Source organism: Vigna angularis, chromosome 8 (assembly GCF_016808095.1).
Source record: "Vigna angularis cultivar LongXiaoDou No.4 chromosome 8, ASM1680809v1, whole genome shotgun sequence".
Taxonomy (NCBI): domain Eukaryota; kingdom Viridiplantae; phylum Streptophyta; class Magnoliopsida; order Fabales; family Fabaceae; genus Vigna; species Vigna angularis.
This window is the reverse complement of record NC_068977.1, coordinates 3,568,418-3,594,281: the sequence shown is the minus strand read 5'-3', so window position 1 is coordinate 3,594,281 and position 25,864 is coordinate 3,568,418. Positions and strand designations below refer to the sequence as shown.

Below are 25,864 nucleotides of genomic sequence, written 5' to 3'. Positions count from 1 at the left end.
ACTAGTAAAACATTTATTTAACAATGTTATTATAATAGTAAAGAAAAATAACTAATTATTACACTCTTTAAAAAAATAAAAACCTAATATAATTTTTTATGACCTATTTAAAATTTTCAAATAAATAGAACTACTAACGGATTATTTTAACCTATATTTTCTATATAAACTAATTTTTGGTTTATATAATTTATTTTCTTACTTTTAAGTTTCTCTATATATTAACAAGAAAAATTGTGAGAGAAATTGTTTTAAAATAAAATACGAAAAAAATAATATAAGTTTAAATGTGTTAAAATAACTAGTGGGTCAGAGTAGATCAAGCTTTTATAGTAAGGAAACGTGTTTGCGTTGTAAAGTGGAAGGAGAGGCTGCTATTGTCCCATATGCCAAATGGATAGGAAAGTACCAACGCAATGTCTCTAACCAAAGCGGCTTTCGCATTTTCCACCGTCTTTAAACTTCTTTCTTTCCATTCTCACCCAAAACGTAACATTTTTAATATGTGGATAAAAAGTTAAAAAAAATTACAAATTCAATATCTCAAAATTTTTAATTAAAACATGAAATCAATTCTTTATTTAAATTTAACTCATGTCTTACTTATAACATAATTTTGTAACATTAAGTTAAAGTTATAATTTAATTCTTTTCAAAGCAATAGGTTCTATTCCTGATTATTATGTATTCAAACTCACGGTAATCCTAATACAAGGGAATCAAGTTAGAGAAAAAAATAACTTACCCAATTGAAAAAGTTTTCTTTTTTCTTTTTCTACAAGGAACTTGACAAGAAAGGGCACTTGTATGTAAGAAACTTTGACTTTTCCTTGGAGGAACTTGGCAAGAAAGAACACACACGTGTGTATATATATTCACAGAAATTGTGTAAGATGAGAGAAAAGTGAGAAAAGAAAGAGCAGGAAAGAAGATCTGATAGATGATGAGGGAGCTATGGAGTCAAATGGGATCGTTAATGGCAACTGTGGTGTTCATGTACACCGTTTTTGAGCGATTCTTCCCTTCTTCCTTTCGTGACCGTCTTCAGGCCTATGCTCAAAAAGTGACAAACCATTTCAACCCTTACATCCAAATTACCTTTCCTGAATTTTCAGGAGAAAGACTGAAGAAAAGTGAAGCATACAATGCCATCCAAACCTACCTCAGTGCAAACTCATCTCAGAGAGCCAAAAGACTCAAAGCTGAAGTGGTGAAGGATAGCCAAACCCCACTGGTCCTCAGCATGGATGACAATGAAGAGATCACTGATGAGTTCCAAGGTATCAAAGTGTGGTGGAGTGCAAACAAAGTAAGCTCCAATCCACAGAGGTACAACCCTTTCTCTTACTACGGTTCCTCTGATGATAAAAGGTTCTACAAGCTCACCTTCCACAGAAGCTACCGTGATATCATCACCATGTCTTACATCAAGCATGTGTTGGAAGAGGGGAAGGAAATTGAATTGACAAACAGGCAGTTGAAGCTTTACACCAACAATCCCAGCAGTGGTTGGTATGGTTACAAGCAGTCAAAGTGGAGCCACATAGTGTTTGAGCACCCTGCCTCTTTTGAAACACTGGCAATGGATCAGAAAAGGAAGGAAGATATCCTGAAAGACCTTGCCAAATTTAAGAAGGGAAAGGAGTATTATTCAAAGATAGGTAAGGCTTGGAAAAGAGGGTATCTTTTGTATGGCCCTCCAGGGACTGGGAAGTCTACCATGATAGCTGCTATTGCTAAGTTCATGAACTATGATGTGTATGATCTTGAGTTGACAGCAGTGAAGGACAACACTGAGTTGAGAAAGTTGTTGATTGAAACTCCAAGTAAGTCTATTACCGTGATTGAGGACATTGATTGTTCTCTTGATCTTACTGGGCAGAGGAAGAAGAAAAAGGAAGAGGTTGAGAATGAAGAACAAAAAGATCCTATGAGGAAGAATGAAGAGGAGAGTAGCAAGAGCAGCAAGGTAACTCTATCTGGGTTGCTGAATTTTATTGATGGAATTTGGTCAGCTTGTGGAGGTGAGAGGATCATCATTTTCACCACAAATTATGTGGAGAAACTTGACCCTGCTCTCATCAGGAGAGGGAGGATGGATAAGCACATTGAGATGTCCTATTGTTGTTTTGATGCATTCAAGGTGCTGGCCAAGAACTACTTGGATGTTAAGTCCCACCTTTTGTTTGGTAGAATTGGGACATTGTTGAAGGAGACAGAAATGTCACCTGCTGATGTTGCTGAGAATCTAATGCCAAAGTCTGAGGATGAAGATGTGGAGACTTGCCTGGAGAATTTGATTATGGCTCTTGAGAAGAACAAGGAAGAAAATGCAAAGAAAAAGGCAGAAGAAGAAGCACAGAGAAAGGCAGAAGAAGAAGCACAGAAAAAGTTGGAGGAGGAGAAAGCCAAAGAAGAATCTACTCAGAATAAGGAAATAAACAAAGAAAAAACTAGGGAGAATATGGTGAAGGAAAATGGGTTTTGTTGAGGAGGAAATGGAAATGTTTTTGCAAACACCAATCAATTATTGATCTAGCCAGTTAGATTTTCTATTAGTTGGTAATGACTACAGTACACTACCACTACTGGGATTTGGTAATTTGGAATATCTACCAATTTTTCCAATGTAGCTTCTTGGCTTAATAAGAACCAATTAACCTTCTTGTGTTGCTCAATCTTTATTTCCTTGTCTTCTGATTTTTCCAATGTTTCTTAGATTAGCAGATTGAACTCACTTCATTTCAGTTTGTGCCATCTTTGTATAAGGCATAATGTTTGGTTCATTGGAAACCAACCACCTGAAAAAAATGCAGTTCAAAGACTTTACTAGATGGAAGAACAGTGTTTTTTTAATAAAAAAACATCCTAGTCAAATAAACATACAATGATCATTGTCTTACCAATCTAATTCACTCTTCCAACACTCTTGCAGGCCAAAAAGAAATTATTTTTATTTGATCTTTGACGGTGTTAATGACTGAAAGGTTCAATGTTTCTTAAATAAATAGTTCTCAGTTACTGGTTCACAAGTTAATTATCAAACAGTTCTCAGTTTCAACCAATACTTTATATTAAATTGTGATAGTCACAAAGTTAAACATGGTTATGGATTCAATGTTATTATTAGACGACACTCTAGCATTTGTTGTTTTCACCAGTTACTGGTTTTTGGACCATTACTGATAATTACCCTATATTTTCTATATTTTGATCCACACTCCAACACGAAGACCTTTCCTCCCTTCCTAGATTCATACATGGACAGTGAAATCAGATAAGAAAACTAATTAGAATTTTTTTTATAAACATTCAGAAATATTTAAGCTATAATAGTCAGCTATTAAATAAAAATGATAATAAACAAAAATAAGTCTTTTCATTCTGTTTTCTTGCTCTGTGCCCTCCCTAAACAGAACATAGAACAGGCCTAATTTACTTTTTCTTGCAAAAGCAAAGGCTGATTTCATCTTTATCTGGTGACCTTTCAAGCTTTATAAGAACCACTCAAAATGAACACTGTGTAGCATAAGAAAGTCAAAAATTGGGATACCTAACCAAATGTTTTTGTTTTTCTGCTCTATTGTATCTTCTTATCCAATTGATTAAGGAACCTGTAGTCGGTGCTATGACAATTTAGCATGCATCAACACACGTCATACACAACAAAATATTTTTCTAAATCTGATCAAATACATAGATAAACAAAAAACCAGCACAGCTATATTGGAAGTGCTTCTAATAAATTATTTATGATAAGATGTAATGAAAGAAAACTTTTTCTAATACACTAGATTATGTGTTTAATATTGGTAATAAAGTTTGATCATGTGAATCAACCAGAAGTCACAAATCAGATCAGTTTACTGTATATAAAATTCAACAAATTTATTGTATATTATGATTTATCCACAGTGTAGTATGGCCTATTTTTATTTGAAGTATATCCGAAGATATTATGAGGTATGAGAGGGATATTTTGTCACACATATCCCGAATCTTCTATATAAAACAATGTCTGAACCAGAAAGTTGTCTGCAAGAAAAAGTAAGAGGTGGAAATAAGATGAATCCAGGTAATATGTTTGGTCACATAGGATCCATACTTGGTTCCTTGATGTTTGTTTGGGCCATGTTTAAGGAATTTTTCCCATACCAAGTTGTCAACCAAATTGAGAAACACTCCCAAAGATTGGTGACTTATGTATACCCTTACATCCAAATCACATTCCATGAGTTCACAGGTGAGAGACTGATGCGCAGTGAGGCCTATTCTGCCATAGAGAACTACCTCAGCTCCAAGGCATCAACACAAGCAAAGAAGCTCAAAGGTGACATAGGGAAGAACAACCAGTCACTTGTTCTCAGCATGGATGATCATGAAGAAGTAGGTGATGAGTTCAGTGGTGTGAAGCTTTGGTGGGCCTCCGGCAAGCACATTTCCAAGGCACAGTCCACAATTTCCTTCCACCACCCTATGTCAGATGAGAGAAGGTACTACAAGCTCACTTTTCATAAGAGAAACAGAGATGTGATCTTAGGGACATATCTTAACTATGTTATGAAAGAGGGTAAGGCCATTAAGGTGAAAAACAGGCAAAGGAAGCTTTATACCAATAGTGGTTCTTATTGGAGCCATGTGGTGTTTGAGCACCCTGCAACATTTCAAACACTGGCTATGGATCCTGAGGAGAAGGAAATGATCATTGATGATCTCATCACATTCAGCAAGTCAGGGGGGTTCTATGCAAGGATTGGGAGGGCATGGAAGAGAGGGTACCTACTTTATGGACCACCAGGAACAGGCAAGTCCACAATGATTGCTGCTATGGCAAATTTGTTAGGATATGATTTGTATGATCTTGAGCTGACTGCTGTGAAGGACAACACTGAATTGAGGAAGCTTTTGATTGAGACCTCAAGCAAATCTATAATTGTTATTGAGGACATAGATTGTTCACTTGATTTGACTGGCCAAAGGAGGAAGAAAAAGGAAAAGGAAGAGGAAGAGCAAGAGCAAGAGAAGAATCATCCAGGGCAAAAACAACAAGGAATGCAAGAGAAAGATGTCAAAAGTAGCCAGGTAACACTTTCTGGTCTGCTTAATTTCATTGATGGGTTATGGTCTGCAAGTGCGGGTGAGAGATTGATAGTTTTCACCACAAACTATGTGGAGAAATTGGACCCTGCATTGGTCAGGAAAGGGAGAATGGACTTGCACATAGAGTTGTCCTACTGTGGCTTTGAGGCATTCAAGTTATTGGCTAAGAATTATCTTAACATTGATGCACACCATCTGTTTGGCACAATAAGTGAACTGCTCAAGGAAATCAAAATTACTCCAGCTGAGGTTGCAGAACATTTGATGCCTAAAAATGCTTCTGGGGATGCAGAAATTTACTTGAAAAGTCTGATTCAAGCACTAGAATCGACAAAGATGCAAGAAAAAGTTGTGCATGGTCCTCATTGGACTGAAAAATAGTCAAATAGTGTGGATACTTTTCTCAATAACTTTTAATAATACTTGATGAAGTGTATTTAATACTCAGTGACATCTTTAGAACATTCATGAGCTGAACTTTAAAAAATTGTAGAACTGCTACACCTGTCCTTTGTGGCCTAAAACATTGTTCTATGGTCCAATCTAAGTGGTACCTAATTGATGACCTAACAAAATTTTCCAACAGACATATGCTGATGATTGGAAATGCATAGAATATGTATGAAACTAGTGATATGATAAACTCATGATGTATACCTTTATACGCAAGCACGCACTTCATCTTCATTAGACTGCACTAAATCCAGAATTGTGATAAGAATGGTGTAAAGTTGAAGAAAAGGGAATGCAAATATTATTAAATAACACATACAAACAACAGAACTGATGTTGCAACAAATTCAGATTATATATTATATGGATACAATACTAGTGTAGAAATATCTATTTATTTTTTAATTTACAAAATCATGTACCCGATTAATTATTCTTAAAATTAAGATAATTTTAAGAATGATTAAAATTAGCCAACAAAAGAATGATTTTAGCCAACCATATGTCTTTAAAAACACATTTTTCTTATAAAAATGGTTTGAGGTGTATTACAGGGATAAAAAGATTATTTAATTAATTTTTCATTCAAATAAAATTTCTTTTAATTTTTTCAATGACTTTATTAATTATTAAGTCTCAAAATAGAAATAATCAATAGTGAAATAAAGTTATAAAACTAATTTTCTATTTAATTTAAATTTATAAAATATCTTTGCTTTATAATTTATATTTTTACTATCATTAAATAATTTAAAATGTTTTGAATTTTAATTTTTATATTTTATATTTCATAAGTATTTGAAAATACCCTTCAAATGAAGGATAGTTCTCTAATATCCTTATGTTAATATGCTTGCACAAGTTGTTCTTCAGGTCTGGTAGTGAGTGGTAGAATGAATAGTATATACAATACAACTATTCATACCACTTTAAAGGATGAAATAGAACAGTTAACTAAAGAGGAAGAAGTTAATATGCTAATGAAATTTCTGGTGAAAGAGTGAGAAGGAATGCCACAGTCCATTAGTATTTTAGATTAGCTCAATAATTTCTCCTTTTTGATTGAATAAAAGTTGTATCAGTATTTGACATGTAGTTTTAATGACTTTTCTTTGGTTATACTGTCTTAATACGAGAGAGAAAAAAACCGTTTATGGTTATTGTTTTTTCATCTACTTTGAATATTTGAATCTGCTAAAAAGCTCTTATTACCACCATAATTCTCTGTATACTGCATACTCCTACAGTAACAGCTAAAAGAAAAGGGTTTTTTCGCTTAATAAGAATGTCAAACTATATTGGCTGGGATATTTCTTATACTTTTTAAATATGAACTACTTCTAAGAATGTATGATAAACAAATATATATTAAAAAGCTACAATTAACTAATGGTAGTAAATTAGAAACTGGGCATCACTTGGTATTTTTTAAGGTATCAATAACATGCAATAACCAATACACAACTTTTATTGCAACAAATATCAAACAGAATCAAATCATTTTATTCCAGAACCAACCTTAATTCCAACAACAGAGGTGTAAACACTTCCTACTCAGATTTGTGTTCACCAGCACCTCCCCATCCATAAGGACAAAATGTTATTACATACTCTGAGGATGCACAACTCACTAATGGAGTAGGTGAGTCAAAAGCATAGCTAAAATAGTTAGGACAAGCATCCTTAAATATCTTTGAGTACACACTAGGCTTGCACTTCCCTGGACTCCCATATTCATTCCTACAACAAAACCTGTCATCATCAAAGGCCAAACAAGCACTTTTGCATCCCACAACTTCTCCCTTGGAATTCAGCACCTCAAGTTCAGAAGGGCACAAGGCTCGGACATCCTTCAAGCACCCTTGAATGAGGCATTTGGGGTTTGTAATCTTGGGAGTGACAGACACAGGGATGTTGTAGCCATCAACAAGGCTAACATCATAGTAATTTGGCTTTCCTCCTTGAAGTGAAACTTCAACCAGTGTTGCTGGGGGAGTGCCTATGAGTCCATTGCATGCTAGTCTTCCATCACAGTCCCCAGTTTCACAGGCTGGTTTCCAATTTGAACCAAAATTGCAACCTGTTCTTGCCCAGATTCTACCATTCCATGTCCATGGTGCTATCACACGTTCGGTTTGACCTGGAGCAAGGTAGAATCCTCCATCTGCTATCACTGGTTGGCCACTGTTTGGTGCAGTTGCTGGCCATATTGGAAAGGGACATTTGTTGTGCACATAGAGTGCAACTTGATGCGCCTCTGCATTTCCTGCATATATACTTTTCATTCTTAGCAATTGAATTTAATTTGTTTACATCATCAACCATTGAGAAACATCAGATGAATAACTTTTGAAATAATCCTTATAAATGTCAATAAACAACATGACAATTTCTGATTAAATGATAACCTAAAATCCATTTGTACTAACTGCTCACACACTAATTTCTATACATTGTTATAGAACAATCAATCAGAGTTCATACAAGTTCCAAAAACTAAATATGTAAACATTAGAGACAACCCACTTCAACTGTTAACCTATAAGCTATATTAACATGAAAAATAAGATGAATATGGAATTACCACAGTAAAGGGAAGAGCAGATCAGGAAGAAAAAGAAAGCCACATTACACTTTGGCAGCTGCATTATTCTGAATCTTGGTAAATGAATGGTATGAACACCTAACACACATTTACTTTTATATATATATGTATGAGAAAATAAGTTTGTTCTTGAATTTTACTCTAAGATTTGATGTGGATAATCTTAACATAAAAGGAAGAAAAAGGATGATGTTGACCCTTAAGCGTACATGGTCTTTGCTTGAAGGAGAACAAAGCAATAGTTAACAAGTGGACAACAGTAATGAAAATGAATGTTTGTTAAGTTACCTGCTACTGTAGACTAGATTATGCTTAAATTTTATATTTTTTTTTTTTTATAATGAGGCATTGAATATGTAATGATTATGTCAAAATGGCCATCTTCTAGTAAGAAAATAACAAATTTAACATTATTGTAGTATTCGCTACTGTTAGTTTAACATCAAAGATAAAAAATATTAATTAATATAATCAAAGTAATAAAAGAATATTTTAAATTAAGAATTTTATAGACACTTACTTTAACTAAAATAATATAAAACATTTAACTTAAATATATTTTAAGTTAAGTCCTATAATTTACAAATATTGTCATGGATCAATTTAATGTTAATAAATTACTTTTGTTACTTTTAACATTTTTTTAATGTTTGTTCCCTATCATCAACGAATTTAGTATGAAAAATATAAATTATTATTAAAAAAAATTGGGTTAGTTTTAATTGTATGATTCAATTATGTAGTATATTTAATATTCTTTTTTAAGTACCATAATCGTATACAATTTTTATAAATTTTTTAATAAATTATTAGCGATAAATTACAAATTATGTAATACTTCATTATATTACTAGTTAGTTTTTTATTCATAAAATAATATTTAAAATAATATTTCATATAGTTTTATCATATAATAATAATTTTATTGGTATACAAGTATTACTGAGAATATACAATATTAGTATATAATGTGTATTGAAGACAACAGCAACAGATAGAATGCAAAATTAAATTCAAAACACAAGTAGGATCATATTTCAAGTAAGTTGGTGATGAATCCTAATACGTGGAAATTATTACTTCTTTGTATTAAATATATATATATATATATATATATAATATTGTTTGAATATATTTTGATTAAATTTCTATTAATTTTTTTATGATATATTAAATGAAACGTAGGAAAAAAATTGAAAATGAGAGGGTTGAATAGATTTTTTTTAAACTTTTGAAAATAAGTGTTTTTACAGTAGACGGTTTGCAATAAGTTACACTCTTAAATATTTCTAAAAGTATTTAGAAAAACTTTTAAAACCTAAAGCAAATTTATTTTTATACTCATTCGTTCTAAATTGAGCTATATCCAATTCTCTCTTAAGAGCTTAAAGATTTCACTAAAAAGATTATAATGAGTTTAATTACTCTTGTTTTTACAACCAACTCAATAGTTAGATGAGTTTCACCACTCCTCTCAGTGGTCTAATTGATTGGACCATTTAACTTTACTAAGTTAAACAAAATATTTTAATTTACTTTTAAATATACAAACATAACAAAGGTATTTTTAGAAAACAAATACAAATTATAACTTTCATAGAGAGGATAAGATTTCATTACAAATAAATCTGAAGACTTGTGATAAACTTTTATTTTTCAAAGACAATGCTAGACAACGAAATTTTGAGAGCATAACAATAATGAGCGTATTATGCTTATCTTCTCTTCATACAATCCTCTTTATATAGTCTTTTTTGAAAAAGATATGGTCGTAGGTAAGTATCCTTTTGGTATGAAGTTAGATGTTATATGTTTTTGCAAAGATAGCTTGGGTGCATGCAGAGTATAAAGCACTTGAAGAAACATTTCCATAATGTCTTCCTATCTCTTAACATTCTTCTGATCCAATGCAAAACATTTGAAAAAGCTTTGTACTTTTGTGATTTGCACATATAAAGAGAACACAACACAATAGATAAAATAATATTATACATACATGCATTTAATATGTCATACCTTAAGCTTTTAGGCAATGTATGTGTACTTAACCTTTAAATAGTTTCTATTTTTAGAGTAATGTTGAACGTTTAGGCAATGCATGTGTACTTAACGTTTAAACAGTTTATATTTTTTAAAGTAATGTTGAGTGCTTAGGATAATGTTCATATGATTACAATGTTTAGTAATCTTATTTTAGAGAGTTTATTTTATTAAATATTATTTCGTTAAACATAGTTTGTTAAATTTCAAAACATGAGTTATTAAATGATATTATCTCATTAGACGATATTATCTTAACAATCTTTCCAATTTTAATATTTAGCAAATACTCATGCTAATACAAAATGTATACTATAAAACATTGTGGAATAAAAATAAGAAATAAATTAAAATATTTTGTCAAAACTATCATGTTAGTGGAATTTCATTATAGGTCTTTGTATATATTTTGAATAGGAGGTTCATACTAGCGAAGTAAAGCAATTGTTAAATCTAATACTATCAAAATCTTATGTAAAACTTTATTCAACGAAGTATAAAAGCTTTAACGAAATCTCATAGCAAATGTCATCGATATGGAACATTTTCACACAAGCTATCAAAATATATACAATCATTGAAACATCAAAGGATATTATATATACGTATAATGCTCGTATTATCAAAGCAATATGCATATGAATGATATATGGCTTCTCATAAGTTACAAATCATTTTCCAGAGCATATGTAGATGCATGAATGTAATGTCTCAAAGTATAAATAAAAAGAATTATATTAGAGCAAAGAAATAGAAGAGAATTAGAGCGAAATAAATAATAATCAACTGAGAATGAACTTGCATAAATAAATCTTAGAAAAATATTTTTTTAACAATTTTTTTTATAATCTTTTAAAACAACTTATATGATAATTTGGAATTGGTCTATTTGAAATATATGAACCAAGTTGTCAAAAAAATTATTAAAAAAGATTGTTAAAATATTATGGTAGTAATTCTTATCACACTTTAAACAATGTGTTAATATGGATCAGACAACATGTAAAAAAAAATTCTCTAAACGGTAAACTCCCCCTAGATGCACAAACTCCCCCTGGTTAACATAGTTCAGAATGCTTGAATTTCTCCCTCGTATTTTAGTTGAGTAAAATAAATTTTAAAACGTTAGTATATATTAATATATATTAAATATTAAATTAAATAAGTATTTATTAATTTTTAAATTAAAAAACAAAATTTAATTTTTTAATAGTGTAGTTTAATTTAGTGTAGTTTAATTTAAAATTTTGATGTTATTCAATATATATTTATATTTTATTAATTATTAAATATCATTTGTATTAATATAATAGTTATATTAAAAGAGTAAAAATAAATTAAAAATAATTAGAATAAAGTAATAATGAAAATAATAAAACAAACATAATAAAAATATAAAATCTGATTTAATATATTTAAATATATTAAATTATATTAGAGTATTAAATTAAATGTTTACTAATATTTAAATAAAAAACAAAATTTTAAATAAATTTGTTATTTAAAATCCGTTAACATATTTTAACCAATTTTAAAATCTGTTTAATAAATTTTTAAATTTTTTTTATTTAAAATTTAATATATATTCTTAGTTTAATTTAATATTTTAAAATTATTTAATATATACATAATATAAAATCCTATTTAATATATTAAATTAAATTAAATATTTATCTGATTTCGAAATCTTATTTAATACAAAATCCTATTTCGAAGTCAGTTAATCAAATCGTTAAAGATGTCAAATATCCATTAAAAGAGATATAGAATGAGCTTAATAAAAAAGAGAAATAAAGTATTCATTAAGATTAATTATGGAATTTTTGAAATAATTGGAGTTGCACACCGAAATCCTTGCCATTATATGAATAAAGAGAGAAAAGGCCCAAATTATCAGGACCCGGCCCATTCCGCACCCATCTTCTAATTTTAGGGTTTCTCCTTGCTTATAAATACGCAAAGCAAGGGCTTAACTCACAGGGTCTCAGTATGTTGCCTCTTCAATCTGTTAAGGTTTCAGTCAAACAGGTTCCTTTCGATTAGGTTTCTTCGTTCTCTCCAATTTTAGGATTTATGTTTCTGTATGCTATTTTCTTTCCTTCTTTTAAAATCATGTGATGAGGAAAAAAACTGCAACAATATGATTGGATTCGTTCCATGATTCCTTGTATTTAAGTCTCTGATGATTGATTTTCGACTGCCACCATTGTTTGAAATAGGTTCTTTTGTATTTTTGTTTTCTAATTTTGAATTTGCATCTCCCATTCTTTTCATCTTTATTCGACAAGATCAGTAAGGAGATGTGATGATTTTTACATTGGTCCGTGTTTCTGAATTACCGTGACCGACAAATCTTACCAATTTCTGATCTCCAATTACAGGTAGAACTATTTTGTAGTTGTTTCGTTTCGTCAATTGTTTTCATGCGTATATTGTGATTTGTTTTGGCTCAGTGATTTTTTTGCTTTGCAGTATACGCTATTCCGATTTATTACGTGAGCGGAAATTTAATCGTGTATGAGAGCCATTAATTTGTTAATTTTCCAATTGTTTTTATTGTTATTCACGTAATACCTTTTTTTGATTAACGTTTTTTAATTGTGTTTGATTTACATCTTATTCTGCTATGATGATTTAAGAATAAAATTCACATGTCAGACTTCAGAGATTTTAAAAATCAATGAGAATGACAATTCTTTTTCTGAGCGGATCTTCCGACATTGTTTGTATTATGCTATTTGATATTATTGTAATGATTTAGTTATTCTGTTTGATATAATATCATTGACGGGAGATTTCTGATCTGGAGTCTCGCACTTTTTTGAGGGCAAACAAATTGTGTTTGCATGTTCTCAAGTGACCGTCGTAAAACAATTCTCTGGCGTGACGGAGCTGCCCTTAGGGGTGGCATCTCCGCTAGAGTGGTCTCATATTCCATTGCCTTGTGGAGCGGCGTCGCTGCCTTTACCATTTGGGACTGGCCATGAGACAAACATTCTTTCAACTGAGGTATTTTTGTTTATTAGTTGTGTGTTGTTGTGCTAAATGGTGTTAAAAATGTCATTTTTAAATTTTGTTTGCTGTCATTTGTTGTTTTATATAGCTTTCTTCAGTGACAGGATTGATCGTGTCGTACAGGATTGCGTGAACAGGTCTTTTGTGTTGGAAGATTGTTGATGGAAGTATATAATCGTTTGATAGGTTTTCGTAATTTTTTATTTTATGAAAATTTTAGTATTAAAATTGTAGCCATTATTTGTATAATAACTAATTATTTATTTAAAATGTTCTTAGATAAATATATTTTTTATTTATTTTGTACTGTTTTATTTGTTAGCTAAATTAAAAAAACAAATAATTGGTTCGTATTTAGAGAAATTTCCTTCTATGGAAGTGTAATTTCCATTTCTATACAAAATAAATTCATAATATTTTTCAAAAATATTTAATATTGGTAAAAATATAAATTAACATTCATACAAATTTCATAAAATAAGTTAATTTGGAATTTAGTTTTAGCACGGAAACAGCTTTATTTCATTAATGACTGTATCTTATGAGACTTAATAATTAAAAACCAAGTTGAAATTATTTGATTGCAAATTTAATGAAATAATTGTTGTTTACCATTCTTGTAGATTAAGTGTTCTTGAGGACGTGGCCAAATTCGTTATTTGTTGGTTAAGCTTATTCTTTTCTTTGTATATAAATTAATTTTTAAGAATAAAGAATATCGCTTTGAGTTTAGAAAATAAAAAATTTAAAATCGAAGGATATTTTTAAACATTTATCTATTTTAATATATTATCTGGATTTATCTTGTTTCCACCTCCAACTTTCAGGTTCAAACATCTGATATAGAAGTTTCAGGATACGTGTGACAAAATATCCCTCTCATACCTCATAATATATTAAGCTATACTAGGCCTTATTACACTGGATAAATCATAAATCATAATATACAATAAATTTAATATACAATAAATTTGTTGAATTTTATTATACAGTAATATTTTATTAATCATAAATCATAAGTTGACCGCAGATCGACTTAGATCTATTAAGAATTAGATTTATTGTGTATCAGGAATTACATCAGACAAGATCAAACATTAGCAATAAATTATTTCAAACACTAATCAATGGAAGTTAATTACAGTTACATCGATTACAAGACAGTTACATCAACAACTCAGAAACCTTAAGGAATTACAAAAACGTAAACCTAATTAGAAATAGAAATAAAGGAGACAGTTAAAGAAGAAACACATGCAGTAACGAATTCAATTATTAATTTCAATTTTACAAAGAAAGAAAACGCAAACCGAATTAGAGCTCTCCAGTGATAAAATAAATTTCTTTCATTACATCTTAGCATAATAATTTATTAGAGGCACTTACACTGTATCTGTGCTGTCTTTCTAGTTTATTTATGTATTTGATTAGAATTAGACTTTGTTTTTTTGGGTGTATTTGGGGAAGATGATTGTGAGAGATTTGAGTGGATTTTGTCCTTTTGCGTGTATTTGGGGAAGATGATTGGAAGAGATTCGAGTGGATTTGAGGGTAATGTTTTAGTTATTTTTTTTGAGTGGATTTGGAAGTAAAGTTTGTGAGAATTAGTATAGGATTTGATTGATGTGATAGATTTAAAAAATTAGTTTAATTGATAGAAATGAAAGATTATCAAAATGTCTCTAGTTATAAAAGTAATATAAAATGTTATTTATTAATGTTATATTTAATTGTAAAAATGTTTATAAAGAGACAAAATTATAAATAATTTTTAAAATTAATTTTTAAAAATTATAATGCAGTAAAATGAATAAATTTTTAAATGTAGTATTTGTTTGTAATATAATTTACTATCAAGTAATATCAATTTATTTGTTACGGAAGTGAGAATGATTAATATTAAACAAACAAATAATTAAAGGAAGTTATAATATTACATGATCTAAAAAAAAGTGGCAACAATTAAACATACTAATATATTTGTAATAGTTCATGATGACGTTCAGTAAGGCATCGTTAGTGCATTGAAACGATATTGTATTGACATCTCTATTAGTAGACGTCTTGTATGGGATGGATGCGCAGATAAAAAGTCGAAGCACTGTCTGAATACATTATGATCTTCAATGTTCATAATCCGTAATAAGTTTTCAATTTCTTCTGTAGTTGGATTAGATGATTGAATCCTAGCATTTACGAGGGATATTCGACGCTCCATGGCTTGTGTATGTCGTTGAAGAGCAACACATAGTCTTCTTGATTGATTAATTTGTTTTTGCAGTTCATCAATGATTTCAGAGTCCATGTAATTTACAGATCAGCAGGTTGACAATAAATAAAACTATCATAGATGATGTGAAAGATAATAACATTGAAAAATAGGTAAGGTAATATTTCAAACACATAAGTCAATTTAAGGATAAAAAAGTAATGTAATACATTATCGGAATAAAAATGAACTTAGTCATCTAAATGGTGAAGAATCAAGTTAACATTCTGATTGAGGTTAGCAAATTGGCGGTTCATGTCGAGAGAAAAGTTTGCCAAATTATCTTCACTACATTGAACCCGCACCTGCATTTGTTCCATACCCTGCATTCTGTGTTGCAAGTCTTGTACCCCTTTCAACATTTGAGTCATCATATTAGGATTAGAAAGAGGTGGAGGAGGATGCACAAGGTTGTCATGATGGTCTGGTTGGTCTTCTTCTTCATCATCATGGACATCGTGTTGCCAAACACTGTTGACATTAACAATATTCAACCTCTTCAAAGAATTAATTGAAAAATGATGTCGGGTCGCAATAAGAGTGCTGGCCAATGAAGTGGTTATTTGTAAGTGTTGACGTATCATTGCGATAATATTGAAGTCTACACCAACCACATAATCATCTACATCTTCACGGTCCAAATATGATAACTCTATATATTCTTCCATCTATATTTACTTAAACAATTACACATACTATAATCAAAATCATGCATTCATATATTCAATAAACATAATTGATATATACATTAATATATTCAACTAATCATTATAAATAAACAACAATAAATAACATAACAAAACAACATTTCATATCTTTATTATGAACTACATACATATACATATAACAAATCAAATTCATACTTCAAATATGAATACATTCATATATTAAATAACATAGAAATATAAATCAACATAATATATTCCATTCATATATTGAAACTCTTAAAGCTACAGATAACCACCACTAATTCAATCATTCATATATATTATAGCCAAATCATCTTTAACACTTACCTCTTGAAGACGTTCAACACGTATGCACAGTTGAAGTTGGATTCACCAAGAAATTTCCACAAATGAGGGGCAGTAGGATTTTTCGTCCAATCAACAACCAATTTGTCCTTATGTAGATGCTACCTAGAATTCTCAATTTACAAATTCACTCTGAAACAAACCTAACCTGCAAATCTAATTATATGAGTTCATTAGATAACAACCCCATTTTTCGATGCTTGCACAAGAGTGAAATTAAGTTTCAATGTTACATTCAACTTTACCACTTTGCTCTACTGATGCACCACAATCCCCCACTTTCACAACCAACCACACAGCCACCTCTTTGCTATCAATGCATCTGTATAAAAACTGGTTAAGAACTCATACTTAAACTATCCAAGTCATGACACTTTGCTTTCATTTTCAACAAACAAAAAGAAAACACCAATTACTTCCATGCAGTACCAAGTACACACAATGATACAAAATGATGTTGTTGATTCACCTCCACCACCTTTCGTAGCTCACTCAACGCTCCACGACGTTGGCAATCTCCACCACCTTCACGCACTTACGTCCACCACGATCACAATACCTCCAACCAGTCAACACCTGCATCACAAACCCACTATCAGAGCTCGTGATCTTTCACCCACCACCATCCACTCCTCTGCATGGACTACATATCTTTCACTCCTCATCCGCATTGCATATGCTTGCTTCTCCACCTTCGTTATCAATAACATTGTTGCTTCCTTCTCCACCTTCTTATCTCTCAGATGGCCTCTGCCACCTTCACGACGTCCTCCATAACAGGCTCCACCCAAACCTTCTCATTGCCTACGAAAAAGACCGATTCTAATGCTTCTATTCAGCACATACAACCACTCACCCCTACCATACCTCTCCACTCCGGTTAATCATCTCCTCCACGGTGTCGTCCAAGAACAACCCTGGTCGAACGCTTCCACCGTCTGCTCCCGAGATCGTTTTTGAACCCAATACCCCAAACTGTAACCGAATACATTTTCTTCCACAATATTTCTTGGCCCGTAACCGAATACATGATAATGTTAATTCTTACCATTATCTAAGCATAATTTTAGTAGCAAAATCAACTCCTTTCTAACTTGTAACTTGTTTAATCCTCTTCTTTCGTCTTGTTTTCTAAATAAATGTGTTTTAGGCTACATTTATGTATTATAATCACTAATCCCCTTATTTTGTAGCTAATATTATGCTTAGAAGAACCTCCACCAATGTATAGAGCTTAACCAGCCACAAAAGCAAGTAAAACAAAAAGAGAGAATTTTGGAATGCTGTGGCTGAGCGGCACAGTTTCTGTGTAGCTGAGCGGCACCCGACCAGACTTGTTGTAGCTGAGCGGCACCGGTTTTGTGTAGCTGAGCGCCAGCTCTCTGGAATGCTGTCGCTGGGGTGCAGCTGAGCGGTGACGCTGCTGATGTGTCAAAATTGCCTATTTATTCAAGTTGTCTCGAAGCATTTGGGGTCTTTGGTTCTTTGAAGGTGCATCTCACTTAGAGGAGAGCTTGGAGGGCTGCTAGGGCTCGTGGGAACACTCCCTTCTTCCTCTTGGGTTCTTCATCTTCTTCCATGGCCATTTTGTAAGCTTAAAGGCTCTCCATGGAAATGGAGAGCCAAACCCATCTTGTTGGGGTTAGTTGCAGCCTTTGAATCTTGTGTAATTGTTGAATGATTTGAATATATATATGCATTTTCTATCAATTGCTAGTATTCTTGTTTCCGATCTTAAAGCTTGCATGTAATGGGGACGTTCATGACTTGATTTTAGGGTTTCATGGGTTATGGGGACGTAAGATGAAACCTTGAACTGAAACAAGAGTCCTTGTGGTCATTGATTCTAGGGATGGAAGATGATTCACATGTTGTCTTAAGATCCTAGCTCTTTAATGCGGGTTTGCTTGTTAGATTGTCCAAGGGATTGGAGTTTGATAAGGAAAACCTAGGCTCTTTCACCTAAGGGATTAGGGCTAGAGTGTTTTAGTGGATTGACTTTAGTAAATTGATAGAGAGGAGATGAAATTGGTTATACACAAGAGTGCATTGGTGAAAACTAACCTTAACAATGTCATTTCATACCATTTCTAGTCTTTTTCATTTTCAAGTGCCTTCAATACCAAAGTCCAACCTTGTAATTACTTGTGAATTTATCTTTTTGCACATATTCTTAAAAGTTGAGTTGTTCTTGAGTCTAGATGAGTTGTTAATCGCACAATTTTCTAGTATTACGAGTCTCTTGGGAAAACGATACCTGGTCTTACCACGGTTTATTACTTGAACGATTCGGTACGCTTGTCGAAATCGCCTAACAATACACCTTTAAGGTAACCGAATAGACATGTGCAGAAAAATCTTCATACCACTGTAACCGATTACATTCTGCTGTAACCGAATACGCCACCCTCTTCCTACACTGTACATTGTCTTCTTCGGCTCTCAAACACGCGGATTCATCTTCTTCTTCAAGCCTTTGCTTCTTCATGCCATCAACACGCACAACGTCGTTCTTCCTCCCCGTCTACAAACCTGCAAATGAAAACCAACAATATCTGGTTGCACATACATCATAATAGCTTCTATTAACCTCACCACTTTGTCTTCCTCGTCTCAGCAAAACAGCCAACAACTCTCCCTTCGCATACAACTTTCAACACTAGCAACCAATATATTATGCTTCTGATCCCTCAATAAATAGAATGACCTACCCACTAGCAACCACATATGAAGTCCGTGTTCTGGTCAATGGTGCTTTCATATCCATATTGCACTTTCACTGTGTGTATGTGCAGGAATCTTTCCTGTTGAATGACTTTATAAAGCAAGGTAACATCAACTGAGGGAAGCTTAGGAACATTTATGTAACCACGCCACCACGCCAAGCCAAGCACTCTCGTGTATGTACAATATTAAAAGTAAAAACTTGACCACCATTCAACTGTTATCAAATTTTTTTTTATAAAGTCTTTCGAATCGGTTATGTGTTACTGCACTATGTTAGGGAATCGATTATACATGGTTAATAGATATACAAGGATGGAATTTAGGTAATAAGTGGAGGGCACACATGACTTTTCCCTTACTATCCGCGCAAATCTCTTCCATGTTGCGGGTGACGAAAATGGACTGAATCCTGCAAATCCATCGTCGTTGATCCCTCCTTATCCTTTCAAACGAACAACACAAGGTAATTAAATCATCACTCGCAATTTCGCACGAATAGTGTTATCCGTTCATACCTAAACGTTTAAATGCTCTTTCCACCTTAAAGCACCTTTTAAACAACAATAAAAAAAGGTTTTCTCAATTAAACAATAATTTTAAAAATTTAATTTAGAAGCATTAAAAGGTTTTAATAAATGATCCAGTTGTACACTAGTTTGTAAAATTGTTAAGATTTATAATAATTGATTTAAAATTCAATACAAGTATTTTTTTAATTAATTAGCAACGTAAAATCTGTAATCCTTGAATAATGAGAATGTGTAAAATTAATCTCTAAATTGTTTTAATTTAATTCAATTCCACTCATTCATTATTTTTTAAAATTTCATTGTTATATTCAAATTAGAATTTTAATTTGATAATTCACTTTTTCAAGTGCTGTTTTTCAATCCAAAAAATCCATGCTTATATTGTTTTTCAATCAAAATTAAGGATGACTTTTTAGTATAAATTTTGTGAATAATTTTTATACTTTTTTTCCGTCAAAATTAAAATTTCACTTCTATAGTATACAAAATAAGTATTTGTATATATTTTGAGATAAAACTTCAATGGAGAAAATCACAAATACAACACAAGTATAGAATTTTTTCTTTCTTTTAAATCTTCAACCATAGATTCTGTTCTGTCCGAAAACATGCCATTAATAGCTCAAATTCCATAATCATAGAACCACCCTTAACCCCTTATCCCTCTTCCTTCCCCTCCCCAAAATCCAGCTTCCAAGTTTGCGTTTTTTTCACTCCAATTTTCACCCCAAATCAGAAATGCAAGTTCTATCAGCCTGCAATTTGTGGTCAGTGGGTGTTCCAACCCGCACAAGAAAAAGAAGAAGTTGTGTCCTCGGCCGCCGTGAGATTTGCTTTGATGGAATGTCCTCTGTCTGCTCTCACTCTCAACACTTCCCAAACGACGCCGTTACACCCACCAGGTTTGCCCCCATTACGCTGTCTATCCTCATTGGTTTTGCAAATTGAGATTTCAGTAAAAAATTGCACTGGGTGTGGGCCTTTTGTGGTTGCGTTTCAAAAGTTTGAGTCTCTGTGAGTGCATTTTCATTCTCAAACTAGGGGCTGTTTGGTTTGGAAAAGCATTTTCTGTTTTACTGTTTTCAGAAGTTTGTATAAGAAACAGCGGAAAATAAAACAAAAAAAGTGTTATTAAACACTGACATGACAGCAAAAGTCATCAAATTTATCATACATGACAATTTGTGATTGAATGACAATATAAGCTTACATTAGGACTGCATAGTTCTTTTTCTCTTTCGTAATTAACTGTGAAAAGTTTTTCATGACAAACTGCAATTTGGTGTGTCTTTTGTGGTTGCGTTTGCAAAGTTTGAGTCTTTGTGCATCCAAGAGTGCGTTTTCGTTGTTGGTGTTGTTTGTTTTATGTGGGATTGAGACTTTGATTGACGTGTGCATGTTTGATTGAATACCATGTAGCGGCAGCACTATTCGAGTTCAAGATAAAACTTTGGATTTTGATGAAATGGTGAAGAATCTTGTTCTATCTCCAACACGACGTGTGTTAGTGGCGAGTTTAACTATGTTTTCCTGTTTATGTTCTTCAAGGTACATGTCAGGTCCGCACGGTTCTGCTTTTGTGTTCAACTTGTTTGATTGGTTATATGTTCGTAAGTTCATAACTATTGCTATGTATGTACGGGATGGTAAAATTGTTAGACTTTCGTAATAATTACTTTGGAAAACATATCTAAAGCGATTTCTAAGAATAGTTCCAATCCAATACTTCCTATACTCTCTTGCTAGTAATTCTCCTACTTACTAGATAATGAAATAATAGAATATTTTCTATCATCAAACGCATTTTCTTTTACATTTAATACTTTCTTTATAAAGTGTTATGAGGATTTGTAGGAAGATATAATATTACCCAATATAATTATTGGACCATGTAAAAATCTTTGCGCCCATAGTGCATGACAATTAAACTATTAACAGGGTATTGTTAATCTGCTAAAATATTTATATTTATATTTATATTTTTGTAAATGCTAGTGAGATGGATCAGCTTTGGTTTGGTGTATTTGACTAGTAGTTTATAACATGGACATGGAGCTGTGAGTTGGCAATGGTGGGAGGAAAATTTTCTGTAGTCGGAGAGAAAGAAATTTGAATCTTAACCTTTAATTTTATTTTTTTAACTTTGTAAAATTCATATGATATTAGAAGAAAAAAAAATAGCCATTAGATCATGATTGTACGCTGGACTGTGTGAAATGTGTCAGCAGTTATTCTAGGAACCCGATGGTGTCAGGAGTTCATAGTTGTAATATGTCATCAATTGTAAATACATAACTGGTGAAGTGCAGTAATCCAATTCTATTTAATTTTGTGTTTTCTTTCATTATAAGCATATTTTTGCATTCTTTTATGCAAGTCTCTTTTTAGTATTTACCAGCAAAGTTTATCTTCATGTCATAACTTGTAAATGTACAGCCCTAGCATTGGGAGATCCATCAGTAACACTTGAAGAAGTAACCCCTCCTGTGTTTTCTTCTGGGCCACTCTTTCCCATAGAGGTCAGCTTTCAACTATAGCCCCTCTTTTGTCTGTGGTGGCTGCATGGCACATTTTCTATACTGTTGTAGCAATAGTTAATTCCAATTCATTGTGGTTTTCAGGATCGAATTGTCCAGCTATTTGAAAGAAACACATATTCTGTTGTTAACATTTTTGATGTGACACTACGTCCTCAGCTTAATATAACTGGTGTGGTTGAGGTACCTCAGTATTTAATCTATACTATCTTATGTTAAATCATTTTAAGGTCTTATCAAGGACTCTATTTATTTTTTAATTATTATATTGCGTCTGTCTATTAAGCATGATAGGTTTTTTTATTGTCCTACAATAGAATATCAAACAGTTTAGTTTGTTTTTTGTATCTATATTACCAGATTCCTGAAGGAAATGGTTCTGGAGTAGTGTGGGATGAGGAGGGCCACATTGTGACAAATTATCATGGTGAGAATCAGGCAGGGACCAGTTTCTATGTTTTGTTTTGCTTCAATCTTTAAAACAACACACACACATTTAGCTTTTGATCTCTTCAGTAAGATTTTGTTGAGCTCTCCATGTGAACGGGCTTAGGTTTCTCGTATGTGGATCAGGCCTTTCTCCTGTATTTGATCAGATTCAGCTGGACTTCTTGTTTTGGCATGTGTATTTGATGTGACAAGTATTTGTTGAATTTTGTATCGTGCTTTTAAACATCTTTTGATTTATCTCCTCTTTGCTCCTTTCTTTGAATTCTTCAGCTCCATTTTTCTGCTTGCCTACTTGCCTAATGTATTTGCTGTGCTATGATAGAATGCTCTGTACTGTGCGCTTGTTAATTTGTATGCATGTTTTCCCAATCTCAGTGTATACGGTAGGCTTGCAAGACCAGGTGTTCTTGTGATTGTTACATTCTTGTATTATTCAGTAGTTGGCAATGCCCTTTCAAAAAACCCAAAGGCTGGTGAGGTGGTTGCCCGAGTTAATATTCTAGCATGGTGAGGCTCATGTAGACTGTTTTTTCTTTGCATATAATGTCCAAATTCTGTTTGAAACTAACATGTAATTCTGATTTCTACTATATAAAGGTTACAAAAGAATTTTGAAGGTGTACTCATTGGAGCTGACCGTTTAAAGGATCTCGCTGTCTTGAAGGCATGATTTCTTTTTTACTTTCTGAATTTATTTCTTCTGTAAATCATAACATCTCTGTTGCACTCTATAACATTTTTTCTTCCAAGTTGGATATTCTATTGTTGTTACTGAGGTTCCTAGTAATATGAGGTCTTTTGTGTGTTAGTTTCTGTTTTACTTTTATAATATTCTATTCTATTCCATCAAATAATTAATTCATCATTCAAATTGTAAAGGTTTGTCTTCTTCTTTAGTTCATCCATGTTACTTGTGCATTAAAATTATGGTGGCTAAAAGTTGCTTTCTTGTTAATTAAACTCGTTTGGATAGTTAATAAAATTTGAGCATGCATGTAACATACACATGACAAGTATTACAAATCCACAAATACAGGTAGATGCCCCTAAAGATATTTTAAGGCCTATCAAGGTGGGGCAATCATCTTCTCTAAAAGTTGGGCAGCAATGTTTGGCAATTGGAAATCCATTTGGTTTTGATCACACCCTCACAGTTGGGGTTATTAGTGGACTTAACCGAGATATCTTTAGTCAAACTGGGGTAACAATTGGTGGTGGTGTTCAAACTGATGCTGCAAAAAATCCTGGGAACAGGTTACACTAGGCTCCTTTCCATATATGAACTAGAAATAGTTCCCTTTCTTGAGTTTGGTGTTGTTTACTTGGTCAAAATGTTTTCTTTTTCTTTTCCATGATGGTATTGAGTGTTAACTGGTTGTTATATCGAAGGCTGCATTTCTTACTTTTCCTATGATGTTTACAGCGGAGGCCCCCTTCTCAATTCGAAAGGAAGCTTAATTGGGATTAATACTGCAATATTTACTCAGACAGGCAAGTTATTTTACCATTACAATAAGAAGGAATTGTACTACTGAACATTGATGTATATATGAAAATTATAGCTGAGAAAATCTTTCGGGTTCACTTGTTACCACTCTTTCCTTCATTACATTGTTGATCCATTCACTTTACTTTGCATGGAGAAATGACTGTTTAAGCTGCAAGTTCTAGTTGCTGTTCTAGTTTTGCAGGGTTCATGCTTTTGTTTCTTTTCTTGCTATTGCAGGAACATCAGCTGGTGTAGGATTTGCGATCCCATCTTCAACTGTATTGCGAATTGTTCCTCAACTCATTCAGTTTGGAAAAGTAAGTGTTTCATGGAACCAAAATATGCAAAAAGAATCTAGCTAGTCTTTATATTTGCTGTGATATCCTTATTAATATGACAAGGTTTCATGGTTGGTAGATTGTCCTTTTATGATTTAATGCAAAAAGCACATTATTTTTTCTAGATTTTAATCAGAGAGAAAATGCTTTGTTGTTTTGTTTGGGAAGAAAACACAGGAAAACAACTGTTGTATATAATATTTATATATAATATCTGTTTTGACAATCTAGCTGCATAATTTTTAAGACCTATATATTTATGGCTACATTTACATTTGGTTTCATAATTTGTCATTCAAGGTTGTTAGAGCTGGTATAAATGTGGATATTGCACCGGACTTAATTGCAAACCAACTTAATGTTCGAAATGGAGCTCTTGTTCTTCTGGTAAATCCACAAGATTCTCTTGTTACACTGTAATTAAACTTTACTTATTGTTAGAGATTCCACGTCTACCCGAAATAAGACAAATTTATAATATATAATGAGTGAGTGTAAGCTTCACTTTACAAATTTTGTGATAATGAGTTAAGTTTAAAGTCTATTTCTTAACACTTATAAATTACTTATAAATCATTCTTTAACACTCTTGAACTTGTGTTCCTCAGGTTCCTGCAAATAGTCTTGCTGCCAAAGCTGGTTTAAATCCCACCACAAGGGGATTTGCTGGAAATATAGTCCTTGGAGATATCATTGTCGCAGTTGACAATAAGCCTGTGAGTCCTCTTCTGAAGATTTTTTTTATTAATTTCCTTGAGTGTTTGTGCCATTCTCTCTAATCATAGTTAGAGTTTGATTTCAGCAATGCATATGATAAACTTGTGTTAATTTATTTGATAATAAGTTTGGTGCATCCTTTGCAGGTGAAGAGCAAAGCAGAGTTGTTGAAAGCATTGGATGAGTATAATGTAGGAGATAAAGTGGTGTTGATGGTTCAGAGGGGCAGTGAAAAGTTGGAGCTGCCTGTGGTACTTGAGGAACAAAGTTCTTGAAATGGTTTTGGTTTATATGTATTGATGTGTTGTTATACACCCACAAATGTATTATATTTGCAGCCAAAAGAAAGTAATTCATCCGTGCAATCCAGGGTCTTATAATAGAAGTATGGTATAAATAATTGCATGATTATCAAAATACTTCACTCTTGAAACAAAATCCTGTACATTCTACAACTCATTTTTCACTGATTTATATTTACACAATATATTTTTTTTATGGTAAAAGTTATTGAATAACACTGGTATTTTTGTATCTTTTATGTAAAATTGATTATGCAT

General features: G+C 32.2%; 4 protein-coding genes, 1 long non-coding RNA gene and 4 other non-coding genes across 14 annotated transcripts; 8 read left to right on the top strand and 1 right to left on the bottom strand.

Annotated features, from left to right (window-relative positions):
* Positions 1-803: 803 nt before the first annotated feature.
* Positions 804-2,678, top strand: LOC108344664 (AAA-ATPase ASD, mitochondrial). Its single transcript, XM_017583107.2, has one exon. The coding sequence runs from the start codon at positions 941-943 to the stop codon at positions 2,489-2,491; it is 1,551 nt and encodes a 516-aa protein (XP_017438596.1). The 5' UTR covers positions 804-940; the 3' UTR covers positions 2,492-2,678.
* Positions 2,679-3,940: 1,262 nt separating this feature from the next.
* LOC108345061 (AAA-ATPase ASD, mitochondrial-like) lies at positions 3,941-5,547 on the top strand. Of its 4 annotated transcripts, XM_052866801.1 has the most exons (3): positions 3,975-4,075; positions 4,244-4,493; positions 4,596-5,547. In XM_052866801.1, exons 1-3 carry the CDS (start codon positions 4,015-4,017, stop codon positions 5,479-5,481), a joined length of 1,197 nt encoding a protein of 398 aa, XP_052722761.1. In that variant the 5' UTR covers positions 3,975-4,014; the 3' UTR covers positions 5,482-5,547. The 4 variants fall into 4 exon arrangements, with proteins under 4 accessions (XP_052722758.1, XP_052722759.1, XP_052722761.1 ...); XM_052866798.1 differs by having other exon boundaries at positions 3,941-5,082; positions 5,176-5,547; XM_052866799.1 differs by having other exon boundaries at positions 3,948-4,493.
* Positions 5,548-7,035: 1,488 nt separating this feature from the next.
* Positions 7,036-8,327, bottom strand: LOC108345124 (pathogenesis-related thaumatin-like protein 3.5). Its single transcript, XM_017583697.2, has 2 exons — positions 8,138-8,327; positions 7,036-7,819 (listed from the first exon to the last, which is right to left on the bottom strand). Exons 1-2 carry the CDS (start codon positions 8,199-8,201, stop codon positions 7,104-7,106), a joined length of 780 nt encoding a protein of 259 aa, XP_017439186.1. The 5' UTR covers positions 8,202-8,327; the 3' UTR covers positions 7,036-7,103.
* A 3,799-nt stretch (positions 8,328-12,126) lies between these two features.
* On the top strand, positions 12,127-13,515 carry LOC128193466 (uncharacterized). The gene is made up of 2 exons (XR_008244707.1): positions 12,127-13,207; positions 13,312-13,515. It is a non-coding gene; the product is annotated as an uncharacterized LOC128193466 (long non-coding RNA).
* Positions 12,306-12,386, top strand: LOC128193839 (small nucleolar RNA Z199). Its single transcript, XR_008245148.1, has one exon. It is a non-coding gene; the product is annotated as a small nucleolar RNA Z199 (small nucleolar RNA).
* LOC128193831 (small nucleolar RNA SNORD18) lies at positions 12,496-12,570 on the top strand. The gene has a single exon (XR_008245140.1). It is a non-coding gene; the product is annotated as a small nucleolar RNA SNORD18 (small nucleolar RNA).
* Positions 12,645-12,724, top strand: LOC128193840 (small nucleolar RNA U54). Its single transcript, XR_008245149.1, has one exon. It is a non-coding gene; the product is annotated as a small nucleolar RNA U54 (small nucleolar RNA).
* LOC128193843 (small nucleolar RNA R64/Z200 family) lies at positions 12,817-12,910 on the top strand. The gene has a single exon (XR_008245152.1). It is a non-coding gene; the product is annotated as a small nucleolar RNA R64/Z200 family (small nucleolar RNA).
* A 6,820-nt stretch (positions 13,516-20,335) lies between the features above and the next one.
* Positions 20,336-25,689, top strand: LOC108344913 (protease Do-like 8, chloroplastic). 3 transcript variants are annotated; one of them, XM_017583450.2, is made up of 13 exons: positions 20,345-20,675; positions 21,193-21,332; positions 22,210-22,292; positions 22,395-22,493; positions 22,671-22,737; positions 23,198-23,267; positions 23,358-23,424; positions 23,797-24,014; positions 24,184-24,251; positions 24,487-24,566; positions 24,888-24,974; positions 25,196-25,303; positions 25,451-25,689. In XM_017583450.2, the coding sequence occupies exons 1-13, from the start codon at positions 20,512-20,514 to the stop codon at positions 25,577-25,579; spliced, it is 1,380 nt and encodes a 459-aa protein (XP_017438939.1). In that variant the 5' UTR covers positions 20,345-20,511; the 3' UTR covers positions 25,580-25,689. The 3 variants fall into 3 exon arrangements, with proteins under 3 accessions (XP_052722757.1, XP_017438940.1, XP_017438939.1); XM_052866797.1 differs by lacking the exon at positions 25,451-25,689 and having other exon boundaries at positions 20,336-20,675; positions 24,896-24,974; positions 25,196-25,307; XM_017583451.2 differs by lacking the exon at positions 24,888-24,974 and having other exon boundaries at positions 20,343-20,675.
* The last annotated feature ends 175 nt before the right edge of the window (positions 25,690-25,864 follow it).